We start from the raw sequence: 18,966 nt of genomic DNA, 5'->3' as shown, positions 1-18,966 counted from the left end.
TCTCCCTCTACTTGCTCCTCTCCATGTTCATCTCCCTCCATTATCCTTTCCCTCCTCTTCACTCTCCTCTTTCTCTCTCCCTCCACTCTCCTCTCTTGTGCCATTCCTCCCCACCTCACTCCAAAACATCTCTATCCCTCCGATCATCAGAGCCCTGCCTCTCCACATCACTTCCCTCGCTTTCACTATACTAGAGGTAGGGACTAACAGAGGGAGAGAGGACCTGCGCAACAAATTGGATACAATAGTGGTCAGAAATATCATCATTCTCTCTCTCTCCCTCTCACACTGTCCCTCTCTTCCTTTCTCTTTTTCTCAACCATACACATACTATCTTCCTAATAATCATCTCTTAGGGCTATTTAGGGTTCAAGACTCATGGTCAGATGACTTTTCATAGATGGTAAGATGTCAAAGTATGTGGCACAACAGTTTACAGATTCAACACACCAGCTATTGCTTATTTATTTAGAATGTTGAAAGTAAAAGATTACAACGACGACACTGTGAAATGTAGCCAAACAGGTTTAGAATAATTATTCATCTATTTCGATGGGCAGAGTTAGCTGGTTGTCTTCGAGACGATCAAGTGACAGCATCGCGAGCGAAGTATAATGTTGCCTTGTATTCTCGTTTTCTTGCCTGACAGACTAACCACAGGGTTTGCCAATGTTAGCTGATTAGTTACGAAGCTGGGACGGTTTCCAAAGAATGGCATCGGTAGAAACAGGATCAAATAAACAACCATTAGCCGGCTATGTTAACAAATGTCACTGCAACTATATATCATATGAGTTCCACTGCACGGGCATCTACCCTAACATGACCGCTAAGCTGTCAAATAATAGGAAAACAAATTATCTTTGAAAGACAGGGTCCTGAAAAAGGGATGCTTCTTTTTTTGCTGAGTTTATGACAATTTAGTACTTTTTCCACCACTGGATGTGGATGGGGGTTATAGCATTTCTTTCACATGACCCATCAATTTAGACAAGTGTGTCTGGGTAAGCGTCATCTAATATTTATAAAATATTTGGACACTTTCTGTTTATCTGGAATTTTTTCTTATTGTAGGCTACTACCACTTTTAGTCTTTTATATACTACTCACTGTTTAGCACATGATCTCACATGTGAATCCTTAAAGAGATGGGTGGGGCTGGCTTAAGAGGGTGTGAACAATGCTGAATGGGTGTAGACAAAGGAGAGCTCTCCAGTAGGTACCAAAACATTCAAAGGCCCTTTTCTCAAAAGCCCTTTTCTCAACAGTAAGTTTACAAGGTGATCAAATTTCAAAGCATAATTACTTTCCCATTGCTCCTCAAAAAATGCAGTGTGTGGTGTACAATTTTGTAGCTCTGAGACTCTACTTTTAACCAATGTAAAAAAAAAACATTTCAAATTTTGCTATATAAGACCAAATACAGGTGATGAGTCACTGTTTTCTGTATAGTATATGAATATCTGTACCTAGCAAACATGACAAACCATGACCTAAGCCCAACAGTTAAACACAAACTACTCTAATCTCCATTTCGGTAGCTTGTTAGCTGGGTGTCTGTATATCTAGCTAGTGAAAGTGACAGCTGAGGTTGACACTTCACAAGTGCAGCCCAAATTTACCACCGCGCACACAACATTTCTTGCCTGACAGACTAGCTAGATAGCTATAGCAAGCAGCTTGGGTCATTACCATATGAATTACATTGGTAGAAACAAGTTTAGTTAGCTGACTATGTGGCAACTTTTTAGATGACTATGTACAGCTAAAATATTTCCATGAGACAGAGAGCAATCATTCAAGCTCCTGCTTCACCGCTGATGTGCTCGCCTGTGCCAACCACATTATCATTACAGGATTTGCTAATCTGAGAGCCATTCCCCAAGTTTCACAGCAGCAAACATCAACAGCACCAAACATACAGTGCATTCGGAAAGTATTCAGACCCTTGACTTTTCCCACATTTTGTTACGTTACAGCCTTATTCTAAAATGGATTAAATCGTTTTTTTCCCTCATTCTACACATTATACCCGTAATGATGAAGTGAAAACAGGTTTTAGAAATTTTAGCTAATTTATTAAAAAAATACCTTATGTACAGTATTCAGACCATTTGCTATGAGACTCGAAATTGAGCTCAGGTGCATCCTGTTTCCATTGATCATCCTTGAGATGTTTCTACAACTTGATTGGAGTACACCTGTGTGTAGATTTATGAGAGAGAAAAATATTTCATCAATTCTGTAACGTAAGAAAATTTGGAAAAATTCAAGGGGTCTGAATACTTTCTGAATGCACTGTATAGCTGCTGTTTACTTATTTCATTCACCTTGACATCATCACTTTCAAAGTGCAAGGATGTGTCCGAATCCATATCACCAACCAACATAGATACAGCCTCTTCCACAGTGAAAATGGACGCTACGGCGCCATCATTTTGAGTAAGTCTTTTATTTTTTACTTAAGAAAATCAAATGACAGCATACCCTGTTTCCAGTTTCTGGTTGATGACAACAGCCACCCAAGTACGACAACAGGTTGTTAGCAAGTTAATTTCATGATATTGACACAGATATTATTGTTAGTAAAACAAGGCTGTTTGCGGCCATTATAGCTACTCTAACTTGATTAATAGCCTGAAATGGCTTCTTGGTAGCTAGTTATACGGTTGGGAGATTGGGAACCTGTGGGCTAGTTAAAGCCAACTTAATAAAACTGCTAGGTGGCTAGTAGTATAATTTGATTTATTTACAAGACAAATCTGAGGGAGCACGTGCCCCCTATGGGCATGACGCCTCTGTTTACTAAATGTGAAATATCACATGTGAATTCTACAAACAATAACAGAAGAGTGGGAATAATAATTTTGTTCTCCCTCTCCCGTAAACTCCCTTTTTTTGTCTGACTCTCTGTACTTTCACAATCTCCTCTCCATCAAACCACACCCCCAAGGCTTACTTATTTACTAAATGTTGCTGAAAAGCAGACTTCAGTCTCCTATGTCAGTTGATGCACAATTGTATGGGTATGTCAGTCTGTTTCATTAGTGGCATCCTGGTTCAGTCTGTTCAATGCACTGAATAGAACACTGAGAGGAGGTGTTGCACAGGAGTTTTTCAAATGACATTAATTCAATATCTGGTTAATTTATGTCAATACACAATACAGAAATCAACAGTGTTGTTGGTATTCAAAACTTTTATTACAGATATACATCAATGATCTCACTACAGGTAGTAAATTCACATTTCATGTATAATGTCTCTATGCAGTTGAATTCCCTGTTAGTGTCTCAGAGTGTTACAATTGGATTTTATTTATTTGTCATCCAGAGTCATTGAACTGTTAAACATCTGCCACGTAACCCAGGGCTGAATACACCTAAGAATGTGTTAGACGACACAATGTTAAACAAACTGTAAAGATGTACCTTTGATTCAGAATCATAAAAGGAAAGCATCTGTTTGTCACAATCAAAGAAAACTCCAAGTGTTGTAAGAATTGCTTTTCCTGTTTCTGATAGGCTTAGAAATATTAAAGGGCTTTCGTTTCCAGATACTGGCATTTGAGGGTCAGCATGGACATAATAACCTTTCTCTTTTTCACATGTTAAAACCCAGAAACCATTCTCAGGGGTTAAGGGGACAACCACAGTTGTGTTGACTGCTGTGTCTGTGGCCACTCCAACATACCATGACTCTTTCTCTTTGCTAAAAATGGAATCTTCCCTCACCTTCACTTCCCAGTATGACTGTCTGGAGCTGAATCTGTCCTCACTAAAGACATGAAGAGCTGTGGGAACATCAGTTACTTTTGAGTCCCTACAATAAACCTTCTTTCTACCTGCATACACGTCTAGGTTAGGGTGAGCAGATGTTGGGTCCAGAGTGATGTCCACTAAAAAAAAGAGATTAAGATTTGGTTCATTCACTCACATGGTTTGCTGATATGGATGTTACTTGAAGGTACAGCCATGTAATGATATTATGTTAGTTCTTTATTCATGTGTCCTACCTTTGAATCTCTTCACTTCTCCCCATGCTGCAAATGAACAAATCAAATCAGAGAAACATTTAGCTGCTAATCTTATCAACAGAAAATAGATATTGGGTTGTACCACCTTTTCTTCTTATGGGTGTTCTTCAATAAATGTTATTAACCCTGAATGACTGTGCTTGTGGGGTGAATAAGATCTAAAAAACGGATTAAAAAACATTAAATAAAGAAAAGGTATGTCAATATAAATGTACCTTTTGGGACACATTTCTTCTGTGTAGTAGTTTCCTTCGCAGTTTGCATACCACATTCTGCATGAGTAAAACATATGGTTATTGACAGTTTATTATTGATATAATCAACCATATTGACCTATCTATATGCTCAATGCATGATAAATGACTAATTGAGTTAAAGATAGAATCCTTAGCTGCTACATACATTTTTGTTACTTATAAAGTATTGATTTATACCCATTGTTTTTTGAAGACTATAACTTGTAAATGCCTCATGAGCTTAGGTCAACTGTTTTACCACATCAGAGCACAAAATATAAGTTTGTTTAACTCCAATGTTTTTAAACAATATATAGCCTCAGAACACGGTTAAAAATGTATAGCCTCAAAACATGGTTAAAAATTCCCTGGAAACCCAATGTTGAATTCCATTGAATTATATTTCAGGGCAGAAATTAGTTTTTGAATCAGTAAAGTTTCCTCTCATGACCTCTACAAGCCAGAATGTACATTAAACGTACTTTACCGGTTGTCCATGTGGTTGGTCCACAGAACTATAATTACATCAACTTTTCAAAGCGCTGGAAGAGCTTTACATTTTTATCACCGGAAGCAAGCGCATAAGATAAAAAATAAATGCACGAGACGCACGCATACTTGCCAAGCTCGTGCAAGTGTTTACATGGTTCTGCACATGCAGATGCAATGTGCATCAATGACATAACACCTGCCCTGATCCACCTGCTCAAACTGCCATCTCCAGAGCCGCATCACTCTCCACCACATGGCCTCAAACTGCACCCTTTTGTTTCTCTCTGTCGCCCACACACTTTCAACATTCAGATAATACTTTTTTTACATTTCCATTGTGTTAATGATGGAGGATTGGTTGATTTCCAATTTTTAATTATACGTTTTTTCAACATAATTGATGAGGAAAGTATCGTCCAACCCATCGGGTATCTCACTGCACTCATATGCCATGTCTTGAAATATTCAAACAGATCGAAAAAAAAAGTACATTTACATTGTAAACGAGAGGCCACCTGGATCTTTAATTTAATGTCGACTTTGATCTGAAGCCATTCTTGTGATTATTTTGCTTTTGTAAATGTTTATTGGCCTATGTAGCCAAATTGTATGTATTATCGTATGTTATCCATTCATGATTTTATATATGTTCTATTTATATCTGTAAATCAACCAATGAGATCGGGACACGCCCGGGCATGATTGCAGACACCTGTGTGTGTCCTTTCAAAGTATATAAACTAGTGACCCGCAGTGTTTGTCATTATACCCTAATAAAGACAGCTGGTCTGTCAAAAATGTTGGTTATAAAATTATTGCATCTGAGCTTCTAGAGTGTGCGGCTCACCTCTTCTTTTCAAATATTTCTGTGAGCCAACTTTCTAACTCCGCCCATACCTTTTGGACTTTAAAGCATTCCCAAAAGGCACGGAGTATTGAGTCATTGTTTGTTTTACATGGCTCTGCCTTTGTGGTGTAGAATTTGTGAATTTTGTCTCTTGTATATTAAACTACACTGCTCAAAAAAATAAAGGGAACACTTAAACAACACAATGTAACTCCAAGTCAATCACACTTCTGTGAAATCAAACTGTCCACTTAGGAAGCAACACTGATTGACAATAAATTTCACATGCTGTTGTGCAAATGGAATAGACAAAAGATGGAAATTATAGGCAATTAGCAAGACACCCCCAATAAAGGAGTGGTTCTGCAGGTGGTGACCACAGACCACTTCTCAGTTCCTATGCTTCCTGGCTGATGCACATTTGTGGCCTGCTGGAGGTCATTTTGCAGGGCTCTGGCAGTGCTCCTCCTTGCACAAAGGCGGAGGTAGCGGTCCTGCTGCTGGGTTGTTGCCCTCCTACGGCCTCCTCCACGTCTCCTAATGTACTGGCCTGTCTCCTGGTAGCGCCTCCATGCTCTGGACACTACACTGACAAACACAGCAAACCTTCTTGCCACAGCTCGCATTGATGTGCCATCCTGGATGAGCTGCACTACCTGAGCCACTTGTGTGGGTTGTAGACTCCGTCTCATGCTACCACTAGAGTGAAAGCACCGCCAGCATTCAAAAGTGACCAAAACATCAGCCAGGAAGCATAGGAACTGAGAAGTGGTCTGTGGTCACCACCTGCAGAACCACTCCTTTATTGGGGGTGTCTATATGTCGCAAGTAATGTCGCAAGTAAACGCCTTGGGTGTCAAGTGGATACAATTCCATGTCTAGAATTGTAAAAAACATGCCTCAGATTAAGGAAGGTGTAAAGCTTTCCTTTTTATTCAATTTGCTTAATTTTCCCATATAAAAGTCTGTTATGACCGAGTATACTTTTTTTAAAGAATGTCTTAAGTGGGGAAAATTGATATTACAGAAAATAAATATAGAAACCTTAGGAGCCATGGAATTCTGAAGAGGTTTATTCTACCTGTAAGATTTATGGGAAGATTGTTCCATTTAATTAGATCTGCTTTCATATTTTTGAGTAATGGAATAAAGCTATCTTTATATATTTGTTGTTGTCACTTATTAAGCAAGTATTTTATATTTTTTGTCGTCCACTTAAATGATTGTTGTAGATCAAAAGTTATTTTTATATTTCCTTTTGTAATTATTTCATTTTTTCCCACATTGATTATATATCTTTAGATTTTAGAGCATTCTGAATTTTTTTAGCAAGGGGGCATTGAGTTTTCAATATCGGTCTGCAAATACGTTTAGTTAATATTCATGTTTACCAATACTGATACCTGTTATTTTTGGGTCTGACTCCTGTCTAATTGTTTCTGCAAGTGGCTAAATTGCCAGTGCAAACAGGAGGGGGGGGGGGGGGGGGATGACATTCCTCTCTTGTGACCCTTTTCTAAAGCAATTTCATCAGATAATGCAGGCCTGGGCAACTCTAGTCCTCAGCGGCCTGATTGGTGTCACACTTTTGCCCCAGCCCCAGCTAACACACCTGACTCCAATAATCAACTAATCGTGGTCGTCAGTTAAAAATGCAATTAGTTTAAATCAGCTGTGTTTTTGCTTTAGGACATTTACAGTTGATGTCGGAAGTTTACATACACCTTCGCCAAATACATTTAAAATCAGTTTTTCACAATTCCTGACATTTACTCCTAGTAAAAATTCCCTGTCTTAGGCCAGTGGGGATAACCACTTTATTTTAAGAATGTGAAATGTCAGAATAATCTTAGAGAGAATTATTTATTTTCATCTTTTATATCTTTCATCACATTCCCAGTGGGTCAGAAGTTTACATACACTCAATTAGTATTTGGTAGCATAGCCTTTAAATTGTTTAACTTGGGTCAAACGTTTCAGGTAGCCTTCCACAAGCTTCCCACAATCCGTTGGGTGAATTTTGGCCCATTCCTCCTGACAGAGCTGGTGTAACTGAGTCAGGTTGATAGGCCTCCTTGCTCGCACACGCTTTTTCAGTTCTGCCCACAAATTGTCTGTAGGATGAGGTCAGGGCATCCACAGGTACACCTCCAATTGACTCAAAGTATGTCAATTAGCCTATCAGAAGCTTTTAAAGCCATGACATAATTTTCTGGAATTTTCCAAGCTGTTTAAAGGCACAGTCATCTTAGTGCATGTAATCTGACCGACTGGAATTGTGATACAGTGAATTATAAGTGAAATAATCTGTCAACAATTGTTGGAAAAATGACTTGTGTCATGCACAAAGTAGATGTCCTAACCGACTTGCCAAAACTATAGTTTGTTAACAAGAAATTTGTGGAGTGATTGAAAAACAAGTTTTAATGACTCCAACCTAAGTGTATGTAATCTTCCAACTTCAACTGTATATAATATTTGTATTAAATATATTATTTCAGCTGGAAAGTAAAGGTTCCTGTGGATATATTGTCTCACATTTCTACCGCCAAAAGGGCCAACCGCATGGACAAACGTAAAGTACATTAAAATATATTTATATTTTACATTCTGGCATGCAGAGGTCATGAGAGGAAACTTTCCTGATTCAAATGCTCATTTCTGCCTGAAGTACAATTCAACGTTGGGTTTCCTGGCAAGGTTAAACCTAAAATGTTGATATCATGGATGGTCAGTCCTTGCGTACATAGCTCTGTGTATGAACTTGAGAGTGGTTACATTTCTCCAGGCCCACCCCTCAGCTTTTTACGAAAACAGAGGTGGGGTGTCCGCTTTGTTATTATTTCAATTAAGGACTCTATAATAGAACAGTACCTCCATTTGGCGCTTGACTTTGATCACCTTCACCTGGAGATGTATTATAAACGGAGTGTCATACTAAGAAATAGTGTTTGAAAATAGAACATATCTTTCATTCGAACCCCACCTTACTGAGTTTCATTCTAAACTTATTTTTGTCAATTTCTAATCAAATGACACACATTTTTTTGCTAATGTACATCAAATAATCAACAAACATCTTCACCACAAAACACAATTAATGCTCAGTCAAGTTACCTTAGCAATGTTAAATAAAAATATAATTACATAATTAACAAAATATACCTCTGACAAGAGCTGTTTCTTCTATTAAAAGAAAACAAAAAAATAAGAAAACAAATATGTTAAAAATCATGTTATAATATGTGTATATATACACACAATAGTAAAACATATACTGTAGAAGTCATACCTGGCCTCTCCGTAGACTCTGTTTTATCTGAAATGTAATGACACTAATATTAATATAGGTAGGTCATGCAATCTTACTTTGTTAAAATGTAATGTTTTATATCAGGGATGTTTTCAATGTTATCATCAAACCTAATATTATAAAAGGGCAAATCCTAACTTTCACTTAAGTAAAATTTTCACAAAATCTCCCATTGACATCTGTGCATGACTAGGTGATAATTTGATTTAAGTGGAAGTTAGGATTTGCAACTAAATTATTAGACAACATTTAATACCATCTGCATTTTCCTTTTCCCTTGATGTTGAGGGTCTGATAAACCCTCCAGGAGGAGGAAAATTAGATATTGTAAATGTAAAACCAAATAACATATTGTCAATGATATGGATGGATGTTAGGGATTAATCAATGCGGTCTAACTTGAAAAAATTCAAAAGTTTGGACACACCTATTCATTCAAGGGTTTTTCTTTATTTTTACTATTTTCTACATTGTAGAATAATAGTGAAGACATCAAAACGATGAAATAACACATATGGAATCATCTAGTAACCAAAAAATTGTTAAACAAATCAAAATATATTTAAGATTTTAGATTTTTCAAAGTAGCCACCCTTTGCCAAGATGACAGCTTTGCACACTCTTGGCATTCTCTAAACCGGCTTCGTGTTTTGGGTCATTGTCCTGTTGAAAAATAAATGATAGTCGCACTAAGCGCAAACCAGATGGGATGGCATATTGCTCCAGAATGCTGTGGTAGACATGCTGGTTAAGTGAGTCTTTAATTCTAAATAAATCACAGACAATGTAACCAGCAAAGCACCCCCACACCTCCTCCGCAAAGCTTCACGGTGGGAACCACACGTGCAGAGATCATCTGCGTCTCACAAAGACATGCGGTTGGAACCAAATATCTCACATTTGGACTCATCAGACCAAAGAACAGATTTCCACAGGTCTAATGTCCATTGCTCGTGTTATTTGTCCCAAGAAATTCTCTTCTTATTATTGTTGATGTCCTTTAGTAGTGGTTTCTTTGCAGCAATTCGACCATGAAGGCCTGATTCAGTCAGTCTCCTCTGAACAGTTGATGTTGAGGATGCGTCTCTTTCTTGAACCCTGTGAAGCATTTATTTCAGCTGAAATTTCTGAGGCTGGTAATTCTAATGAACTTATCCTCTGCAGCAGAGTTAACTCTGGGTCTTCCTTTCCTGTGGCGGTCCTCATGAGAGCCAGTTTCATCATAGCACTTGATGGTTTTTGCAACTGTACTTGAAGAAACTTTCAAAGTTCTTGACATTTTCCAGATTGACTGACCTTCGTGTCTTAAAGTAATGATGGACTGTCATTTCTCTTGACTTATTTGAGCTGTTCTTGCCATTATATGGACTTGGTCTTTTACCAAATAGGGCTATCTTCTGTATACGACCCCTACCTTGTCACAACATAACTGATTGGCTCAAACGCATTAATTAGGAAAGAAATTCCACAAATTAACTTTTAAAAATGCTCACCTGTTAATTGAAATGGATTCCAGGTGACTACCTCATAAATCTGGTTGAGAGAATGCCAAGAGTGTGCAAAGCTGTCATCAAGGCAAAGGGTGGCTACTTTGAAGAATCTTAAATATAAAATATATTTTGATTTGTTTAACACTTTTTAGGCTACTACATGATTCCATATATGTTATTTCATAGTTTTGATGTCTTCACTATTATTCTACAATGTACAATATTCAAAAAATATAAAAAAACCCTTGAATGAGTAGGTGTTGTATGTATATATGTTTGTGGAGTAGAATAGTCTAGCTCACCCTATTAAGATCCGTTCTACCATTAATAGACCATCAATACACTGTTCACAATTAAATGAATGTGTGTTAGCTTGTTGACATACCAGTTTTTTTGTTCCAGATGAAGAGCCCAATGACAGTAAAGACGACTAGCAGTAAAATAATCAGGGTCGTGATGAAGGCTCCAAGACACCAATGTCCTGTACAAAGGATTTATCAAACCACTTAAAATTTACATACAAAAAATATCTATATTTAAAATCTGAATTGAGTCATATTTCCCACGTTTATGATGTTGTCTTTTGGTAGATACAGTAACTCAAGACAACATATTAGAGGTCTTCACCGGTCCACCTGTACCCGAAAAGCCGGGATGTACCTAATTGTCATGGATCTCGGGTATTTGCCCGATTTGCCCGTGAGGACCCGTACAGACCCGAACTCGACTGGTGCCGTAGAGAGAGAGTGAAAATGTACAATTGATGCTGCTGCTCTTTCTTTTCACGTAAGTGGTGTATGAAGCTTGTCGTTGTTGCCGGCCAATCACAAGTCATCAAAGCAGCACTATAATAGTTTTTTGGCATTATAGTTGGCATTTTCTACTATAGCCCATATGCATTTTAGTAATTTACCAGACACTCTTATCTAGAACGACTTACAGGAGCAATTAGGTTTATGTTTAAGACAGATGTTTCATCTTGTGTGCTCGGGAATTCGAACCAGCAACCTTTCGGTTACTGGTTCAACGCTCTTAACCGCAAGGCCACCTGCTTCCATAGAAATGCATTAAATAACACATTCACAAGTGGCAAAATAGATAGTCAAAATCCTTTATCATAAGGAATACTATATGCTATATCAGTTCCACTATTATATGTATGTATCTAGAGATATAAGAAAGTAGCATTGTTGAATACTCGTTTCTGATTGGCTAGAAGGGCATTCTAGAATGGTCATTTAAAATCCGATAACGGGACAGTTGGAAAAGATATTGGGACACCTTGCAATCATGAAACAATAAGTGCCTACACATGCAGACCATATTTACCACAAAGTTATAGAACTAGCAACCAAAAGATGAGAAAGTATAAATTGGAAAATAAAAATATAAATGAAAAAAAGTATTTATACCGCTAAATGTGTGCTTTCATATGGTTTTCTTTGGCAACTGTGGTATAAGTAGTTGCCAAAGAAAAGTGATATTCAATGTCTTTATATTACCTTGGAAAAATAACGTTTGGCTCCAGCTCGTCCCGCTGCGTCGTCCATTATTTCCAAGGTAATGTACAGAACGGAGGCGTTTATCCCTTACTTAACCACTTTTTTATTGCCACAAAACTACTTCCATCCTTCCTTAAAAATGTTTAACCAGGTTACCTTCAGATGAGTTTTGTCACCTGTATCTAATCAATGGAAGATGGAATTAAAATGAAGGCATTAAAAGGTAAATGAGAAGGATCGGCTACAATGACCAAGATCTATGGCAGCTAGATGTTAGTCTAACTAGCACGCGTCGACTTGCTTGGTGTTTCTCTCTCCCTGCCTGTAGCCCACATCACTCTCTCACACACACACACACACACACACACACACACACCCTCTCTCTCTCCATCGCGCTTTAACAGTCCAGTTAACAACAGCGATTTTTTAAATGCTTATTTTTTGCCTCTTCCCTCGGATTGGATTGGACAGGGTCTGGTTGTCCTTGAGTCCGTGCAGACCGGATCTCTATCTTTTAAGAATCAATTTATTCCGGTAGGGGTCCGTGTAGAAAAGCCCAAGATCCATTTCACAACATGTTTTTGTGTTGATTGTTCTGTGGGTGTAATGAACTTATTGTGTTACATTGACTAAGATATTAAATGATAAGATGCTGATTAAGATTTCTGAGATTCTCACCGTCCATTGGCGCTCTGGGCAGGATTCTACTCTCCTTCTCCTCCTCCTCAGACAGAGAGACTGTACAGGAGAGCCAATCGGAGTCTGAGGGAGAATACAGCAGCCAACTACTTACGCTCACCAAGCCCTGAGAATCTGATGAGAGAGAGAGAGAGAGAGATGAACATTTTACATCAATTTCTATTTTATCATTGCAAGTAATGTTATTACCATGTGTGTAGAGTACTTCTTGTACATTTCTGAGCTCTGCGCCTTCTTTGTTTTTCCAGGTGAGTGTAGGTTGTGGTGACCAGCCCACTGATGAACAGGTAACGTTCACCTGGCCTCCTCCTCCTCTTGCTTCAGCAAGAGACAAAACTGGGATACCACCTAATACTATTGGAAAGATAGGGAGTTCAATCCCAAAAATAGATAGGACTATTATAAGTTTTGTTCTATTTTCCAGAATTGTTCACAAGTTCAACAAAATGAGCAATAGTAGTTTGATTCTGAACTAGATTCCCACCAAAAGTACAGTATCTCTCCATAAATAAGTTTACATCACGTGTTATGTTTGTTTACAGGTTCATTAATTGCAGAAACATAGTCCTCTGCTCCTTACCAATCAGTGTGAGGGACACACTGGCCTTTTCATACCACTGTTCGCTGCTGACACGGCACACATACTCGCCCCTGTCTTCCAAAGTGACCCTGTCTAGTCTCAGGGACACGTTCCCCCTCTCCAGCCCCCCAGTTAGAGACACCCTGCCCCAGTACCGGGGGTCCACAGATGCCTGGATGCTGTGGTCCTTGTATAACAAGGCAGGTCGGTTGAAGTTACCAGGCCGGTACCAACGCACCTCCAACGGCTCTGCACTGAAGATAGGTGAGAGTTCACAAGGTAGGGAGATGGAGTTCATCCGGGTCAAAATTGGACCATGAGGGACCACCAAAGTGAAGATCTCTGGGGTAAAGGGTAACAGAAAGAAGAATGTACAATGAAGAATTATCATTCACTTTGCCCTGTTTATGCACTCAGTGTTGTTACATTGGACAAGGAAGAGTAGTTATTTACTCAAAAATACTTTGTAAACATTCTTACCAGAGTTTTGAGCTGGGATAGGATCAGTGACAACTGACAGTATCAGCACCCTCATAAATACCCCTGTGTTGAAGAGACAGGACAACAACACTGTTACATTACCCAGCTAAATGTATATATCAATCAAACGATCATTTGAACACAGTTTCATGTGTGTTAGAAAAATATCTCTACAAAACAGGGCATTACATTATGCACTTTGGAATTTCAGATGATGGGACAGTGTGTCTGACAGTGTCATGTATTTATTGCCATGCCAACTTCAACCCACATAAAAGGCAATAAAATGACTACCAGACAATGTTGCAACAATCATGTGACTTTCACTGATCACAGTAGATATTGAAACGGACTAAAAGTCTTGAACAAAACATAAAACGCTGTACGAACGTAATCCTTATTTTGTTAAATTGGTTAATAAACTATTAATTAAAACACCATCTCTATGCACATGATCTTTGATCAGAAACTAACCTGAAACTGGGAAACAAGCAACAAAAATCATAATGTCAAGATTAAAACAAGGAAAGAGGGGAGTAGGACAACATTCTTCTATGATACGTGAACTCTCAATTCTAGAGAACCATCATATTACTATACATTTTATATAGGAAGGCTGCAACTCATACAGTGTAATGGAATTAATTTGTACCCGAGTGCATAGTTCCTCTCCCTTGATTTCCTGTTATTGCAAAACCAAAACGCCTGTTATTTTCTGGTAATCCGGTAGATTCATGGCAATCCGAATATCACAATGTATTTGAATGATACTTTGAGTTCCACTTCGTAAACGAGAGAATAGACCAGTAAGCATAAGACGTAGGTTTTGCCTCTACAGCCTGTCCACTTGTATGACATTATCTGTGCGTTCACTTTCACCACCAAGGGTAACTGATTTACAAGTTAGCTGCCTACAGTTTCTACTAAGCATGAAGGGGACCAATTGTCGAGACCCATTGCCTTGACTGAACATGCTTATTTGATACCTTCCATACAGTATGTAACAAACAGTACAACGTTTATTTTGTGAATAAATAATACATCAAATTACCAGCTCTATGACTTGATCAAAACCCCAGCTGTAATAAGGACACAATCCAGAAAAATACGCATTTGTAAAAAAAGATAGACAAGGAGAGGAGAGAAAAAAGGAAAAAGTGAGAATCCCATTCTTTAAAGAGGGCAGAGTTGTTAATCATAGAGTGAAGTTTATTTGTACCTGAGTGCATGGTCCCTCTCCTTCGCTTTTCCAGCTGTCGTGACATCAAAACCTTCTGTAGGTAATTGGCATGCTATGGCAAAACGTATGACCACGATGTATTAAAGTTCTCCTTTGGAGCCCAAAATTATAATAGAAAAGAAAATACTCAGTTCTCCCTCTCCTGTCTGTCCACACCCTGCCTTTAAGGTTGTGGACTTACCTTTCACATTCTCCGTGGTGCACTATAAAACTACACCCAACACCTGTCTTTCAGCAGTTTGATTATTAATGAGGGATGCGAATAGTGTAGCTTGTCCCTGAGCTGGCCGACAAAAGGTTTCTCACGTCTCTGCCTGCTGTAGATACTGCAAGTTGGTTCTAACCTTAAAAGTAACAACAAAGAATGTTAGCAGGTCTGTTAGGAAATGCCTTTGTCACACCATCTGGATAAGGGCATTTCTGTGCTGCACCAGAAATACTCTTAATGGGGAGATGGGAAACTCCTTTTTATTTGTGCTATTAAATTCCTCTTTAATTTACAAATTCATCATTAGGCACACCTGGACTCCATTACCTCACTCATTACCTTTCCTTTATCTGGTACTCCCTTGGGTTTTTTCCCCAGGCAGTATTGTTTCTGTTGTCTAGACTCCTACTCCTACGTTGCATCGGTACATGTTATATTAAACTTACCACCTGCTTCAAGACTCCCAGCGTCTACGTTACATTAAGTCACCGAAATTATTTGAATTAACAATTGAGGTAGCTATGTTATCTAACTCAACGCTTAACTAAATCAAATGTATTTATACATCCCTTTTTACATCAGCAGGTGTCACAAAGTGCTATACAGAAACCCAGCCTAAAACCCCAAACAGCAAGCAATGCAGATGCAGAAGCACAGTGGCTAGGAAAAACTCCCTAGAAAGGCAGAAACCTAGAGAGGAACCAGGCTCTGAGTGGCCAGTCGTCTTCTGGCTGTGCTGGGTGGAGATTATAAGAGTACATGGCTATTAAGGCCAGTTTGTTCTTCAAGACGTTAAAACGCTCATAGTTGACCAGCGGGTTCAAATAATAATCACAGTAGTTGTAGAGGATGCAACAGGTCAGTACCTCAGGAGTAAATGTCAGTTGGCTTTCATAGCTGAGCATTCAGAGGTCGAGACAAAATGTGTGGTAGAGAGAGAGTTGAAAACAGCAGGGAGAGGGACAAGGTAGCACATCCGGTTAACAGGTCAGGGTTCCATAGCCGCAGGCAGAACAGTTGAAATGGAGCAGCAGCACGACCAGGTGGACTCTGGACAGCCAGGAGTCATCAGGCCAGGAAGTCCTGGGGCATTGTCCTAGGGCTCAGGTCCTCCAGGAGGGAGAGAGGGAGAGAGAGAGAATTAGAGGGAGCATACTTAAATTCATACAGGACACCATATAAGACAGGAGAATTACACCAGACATAACAGACTGACCCTAGCCCCCCGGCATATAGACTATTGCATCATAGATACTGGAGGCTGAGATAAGGGGCTTCAGGGGACACTGTGGCCCCATCCTACGATACCCCCGGACAGTGCCAACCAGACAGGGTATAACTCCACCCACTTTGCCAAAGCACAGCCCCCACACAACTAGAGGGATATCAACAGATCACCAACTTACTACCCTGAGACAAGGCTGAGTATAGCCCGTGAAGATCTCCTCCACCGCAAGAGCCCGAGGGGGTGCTCCAGAGCCTTGCCATTCACCTTCGCACCCCTGGGCCAGACTACACTCAATCATAGGACCTACTGAAGAGATGAGTCTTCAGTAGACTCAAAGATCGAGACCGAATCTGCGTCACTCACATAGATAGGCAGATCATTCCATAAAAAATTGAGCTCGATAGGAGAAAGCCCTGCCTCCAGCTGATTGCTTAGAGATTTTAGGGACAATAAGGAGGCTTGCATCTTGTGATCGTAGAGTACATGTAGGTATGTATGGCAAGACCAAATCGGAGAAATAGGTAGGAGCAAGTCCATGTAAGGCTTGTACAATTCATTTGGAAAGTATTCAGACCCCTTGACTTGTTCCACATTGTTAAGTTACAGACATTCTAAACTTCATTAAATAAAACATTTTCCTCATTAATCTACACACATTAACCCATAATGACATACAGTAGCAAAAACAGGTTTTTAGAAGTGTTTGCAAATGTATAAAAAATTATATATATATATACAGTGGGGTGAACAAGTTTTTGATGCACTGGCGATTTTGCAGGTTTTCCTACTTACAAAGCATGTAGAGGTCTGTAATTTTTATCATAAGTACACTTCAACTGTGAGAGACGGAATCTAAAAAAAATCCAGAAAATCACATTGTATGATTTTTAAGTAATTAATTTGCATTTTATTGCATGACATAAGTATTTGATCACCTACCAACCAGTAAGAATTCCGGCTCAAATCAAATTTTATTAGTCACTTGCGCCGAATACAACAGGTGTAGTAGACCTTACAGTGAAATGCTTACTTATGAGCCCCTAACCAACAGTGCAGTTTCAAAAAAAAATATGAATAAGATTAAAACCTGTCTAGGACACACGTTCCGCTAGCGGAACCCCGCCCACATTCCACTGAAAAGGCAGAGAGCGAAATTAAAAAAATATTTTTCAGAAATATTTAACTTTCACACATTAACTTCTTTGGGCTGCAAGCCCGATGCCGGGCACAATATGACAACAGCCAGGCCAAGTGCAGGGCGCGAAATTCAAAAAATATTTTTTAGAAATATTTAACTTTCACACATTAACAAGTCCAATACAGCAAATGAAAGATAAACATCTTGTGAATCCAGCCAACATGTCTGATTTTTTAAATGTTTTACAGCGAAAACACCACCTATATTTATGTTAGCTCACCACCAAATACAGAAAGCACAGACATTTCTTTCACAGCACAGGCAGCTTGCACAAAACCGACCAAATAGAGATAGAATTAGTCACTAACCAAGAAACAACTTCATCAGATGACAGTCTTATAACATGTTATACAATAAATCTATGTTTTGTTCGAAAAATGTGCATATTTCAGGTATAAATCATAGTTTTACATTGCAGCTACAATCACAAATAGCACCGAAGCAGCTAGAACAATTACAGAGACCAACGTGAAATACCTAAATACTCATCATAAAACATTTATGAAAAATACATGGTGTACAGCAAATGAAAGACAAACATCTTGTGAATCCAGCCAATATTTCAGATTTTTTTAAGTGTTTTACAGCGAAAACACAATATAGCATTATATTAGCTTACTACAACAGCCAACCACACAACCGCATTCATTCAACTTAAAGTTATCGATAGCGAAAAAAAACAGCAAAAGATATAAATTTATTCACTAACCTTCACGATCTTCATCAGATGACAGTCCTATAACATCATATTACACAATACATATATGGTTTGTTCGAAAATGTGCATATTTAGAGCTGAAATCCGTGGTTATACATTGTGAAAACGTAGCAACTTTTTCCCAGAATGTCCGGATATATTTCTGACAGTCACCTAATCTGACCAAATAACTTATCATAAACTTTACAAAAAAATACATGTTGGACAGCAAATGAAAGATACACTAGTTCTTAATGCAACCGCTGTGTTAGATTTTTCAAAATAACTTTAGTACGACATACTGCTTACGTTATAGCGAGACAGCGACCAAAATCAGGGCGGAAAATATTACTAAACATTTTCAACAGAAATACGAAATAACATCATAAATGGTTCCTACTTTTGTTGAGCTTCCATCAGAATCTTGTACAAGGGGTCCTTTGTCCAGAACAATCGTTGTTTGGTTTTAGAATGTCCTCTTATCCTGTCGAATTAGCAACCAAAGCTAGCCAAGTGGCGCGAAGCTGTCCATCGTCACCAAACGCAGAGAACGGAAAAAGCCAAAACTCCCGATAAACTTTCAATAATCTGATAAAACTATATTGAAAAAACATACTTTACGATGATATTATCACATTTATCAAATAAAATCAAAGCCGGAGATATTAGCCGTCTATAACGAAAGCTTTTCAGAAGCCAATACTGATGTCCTTCCCACGC

The 18,966-nt window shown here is 38.7% G+C and overlaps 1 protein-coding gene across 2 annotated transcripts; it reads right to left on the bottom strand.

Moving 5' to 3' along the window:
• Positions 1 to 3,181: 3,181 nt before the first annotated feature.
• LOC139578969 (butyrophilin subfamily 1 member A1-like) lies at positions 3,182 to 15,226 on the bottom strand. Of its 2 annotated transcripts, none has more exons than XM_071407130.1 (12): positions 14,895 to 15,226; positions 13,676 to 13,738; positions 13,196 to 13,537; positions 12,805 to 12,969; positions 12,595 to 12,729; positions 10,800 to 10,895; positions 8,904 to 8,930; positions 8,777 to 8,797; positions 8,486 to 8,518; positions 4,252 to 4,308; positions 4,016 to 4,042; positions 3,182 to 3,898 (listed from the first exon to the last, which is right to left on the bottom strand). In XM_071407130.1, exons 1-12 carry the CDS (start codon positions 14,938 to 14,940, stop codon positions 3,336 to 3,338), a joined length of 1,575 nt encoding a protein of 524 aa, XP_071263231.1. In that variant the 5' UTR covers positions 14,941 to 15,226; the 3' UTR covers positions 3,182 to 3,335. The 2 variants fall into 2 exon arrangements, with proteins under 2 accessions (XP_071263231.1, XP_071263233.1); XM_071407132.1 differs by lacking the exon at positions 14,895 to 15,226 and adding an exon at positions 14,328 to 14,669.
• Between the last annotated feature and the right edge of the window lie 3,740 nt (positions 15,227 to 18,966).

The sequence above is a fragment of the Salvelinus alpinus genome, chromosome 6, assembly GCF_045679555.1.
Source record: "Salvelinus alpinus chromosome 6, SLU_Salpinus.1, whole genome shotgun sequence".
In the NCBI taxonomy this organism is placed as follows: Eukaryota; Metazoa; Chordata; class Actinopteri; order Salmoniformes; family Salmonidae; genus Salvelinus; species Salvelinus alpinus.
This window is presented reverse-complemented; position numbering and strand designations above follow the sequence as displayed.

Bases quoted from the DNA above. Each gene is read 5' to 3' on its own strand.
- LOC139578969 (XM_071407130.1), bottom strand. From the start codon at position 14,940: ATGTCACGACAGCTGGAAAAGCGAAGGAGAGGGACCATGCACTCAG. The intron at 13,739-14,894 runs GTACAAATAAAC...TCTTCAACACAG, and splicing joins GAGAGGGACCATGCACTCAG to GGGTATTTATGAGGGTGCTG. The intron at 4,309-8,485 runs GTACTGTTCTAT...TTACTCATGCAG, and splicing joins AAGTCAAGCGCCAAATGGAG to AATGTGGTATGCAAACTGCG.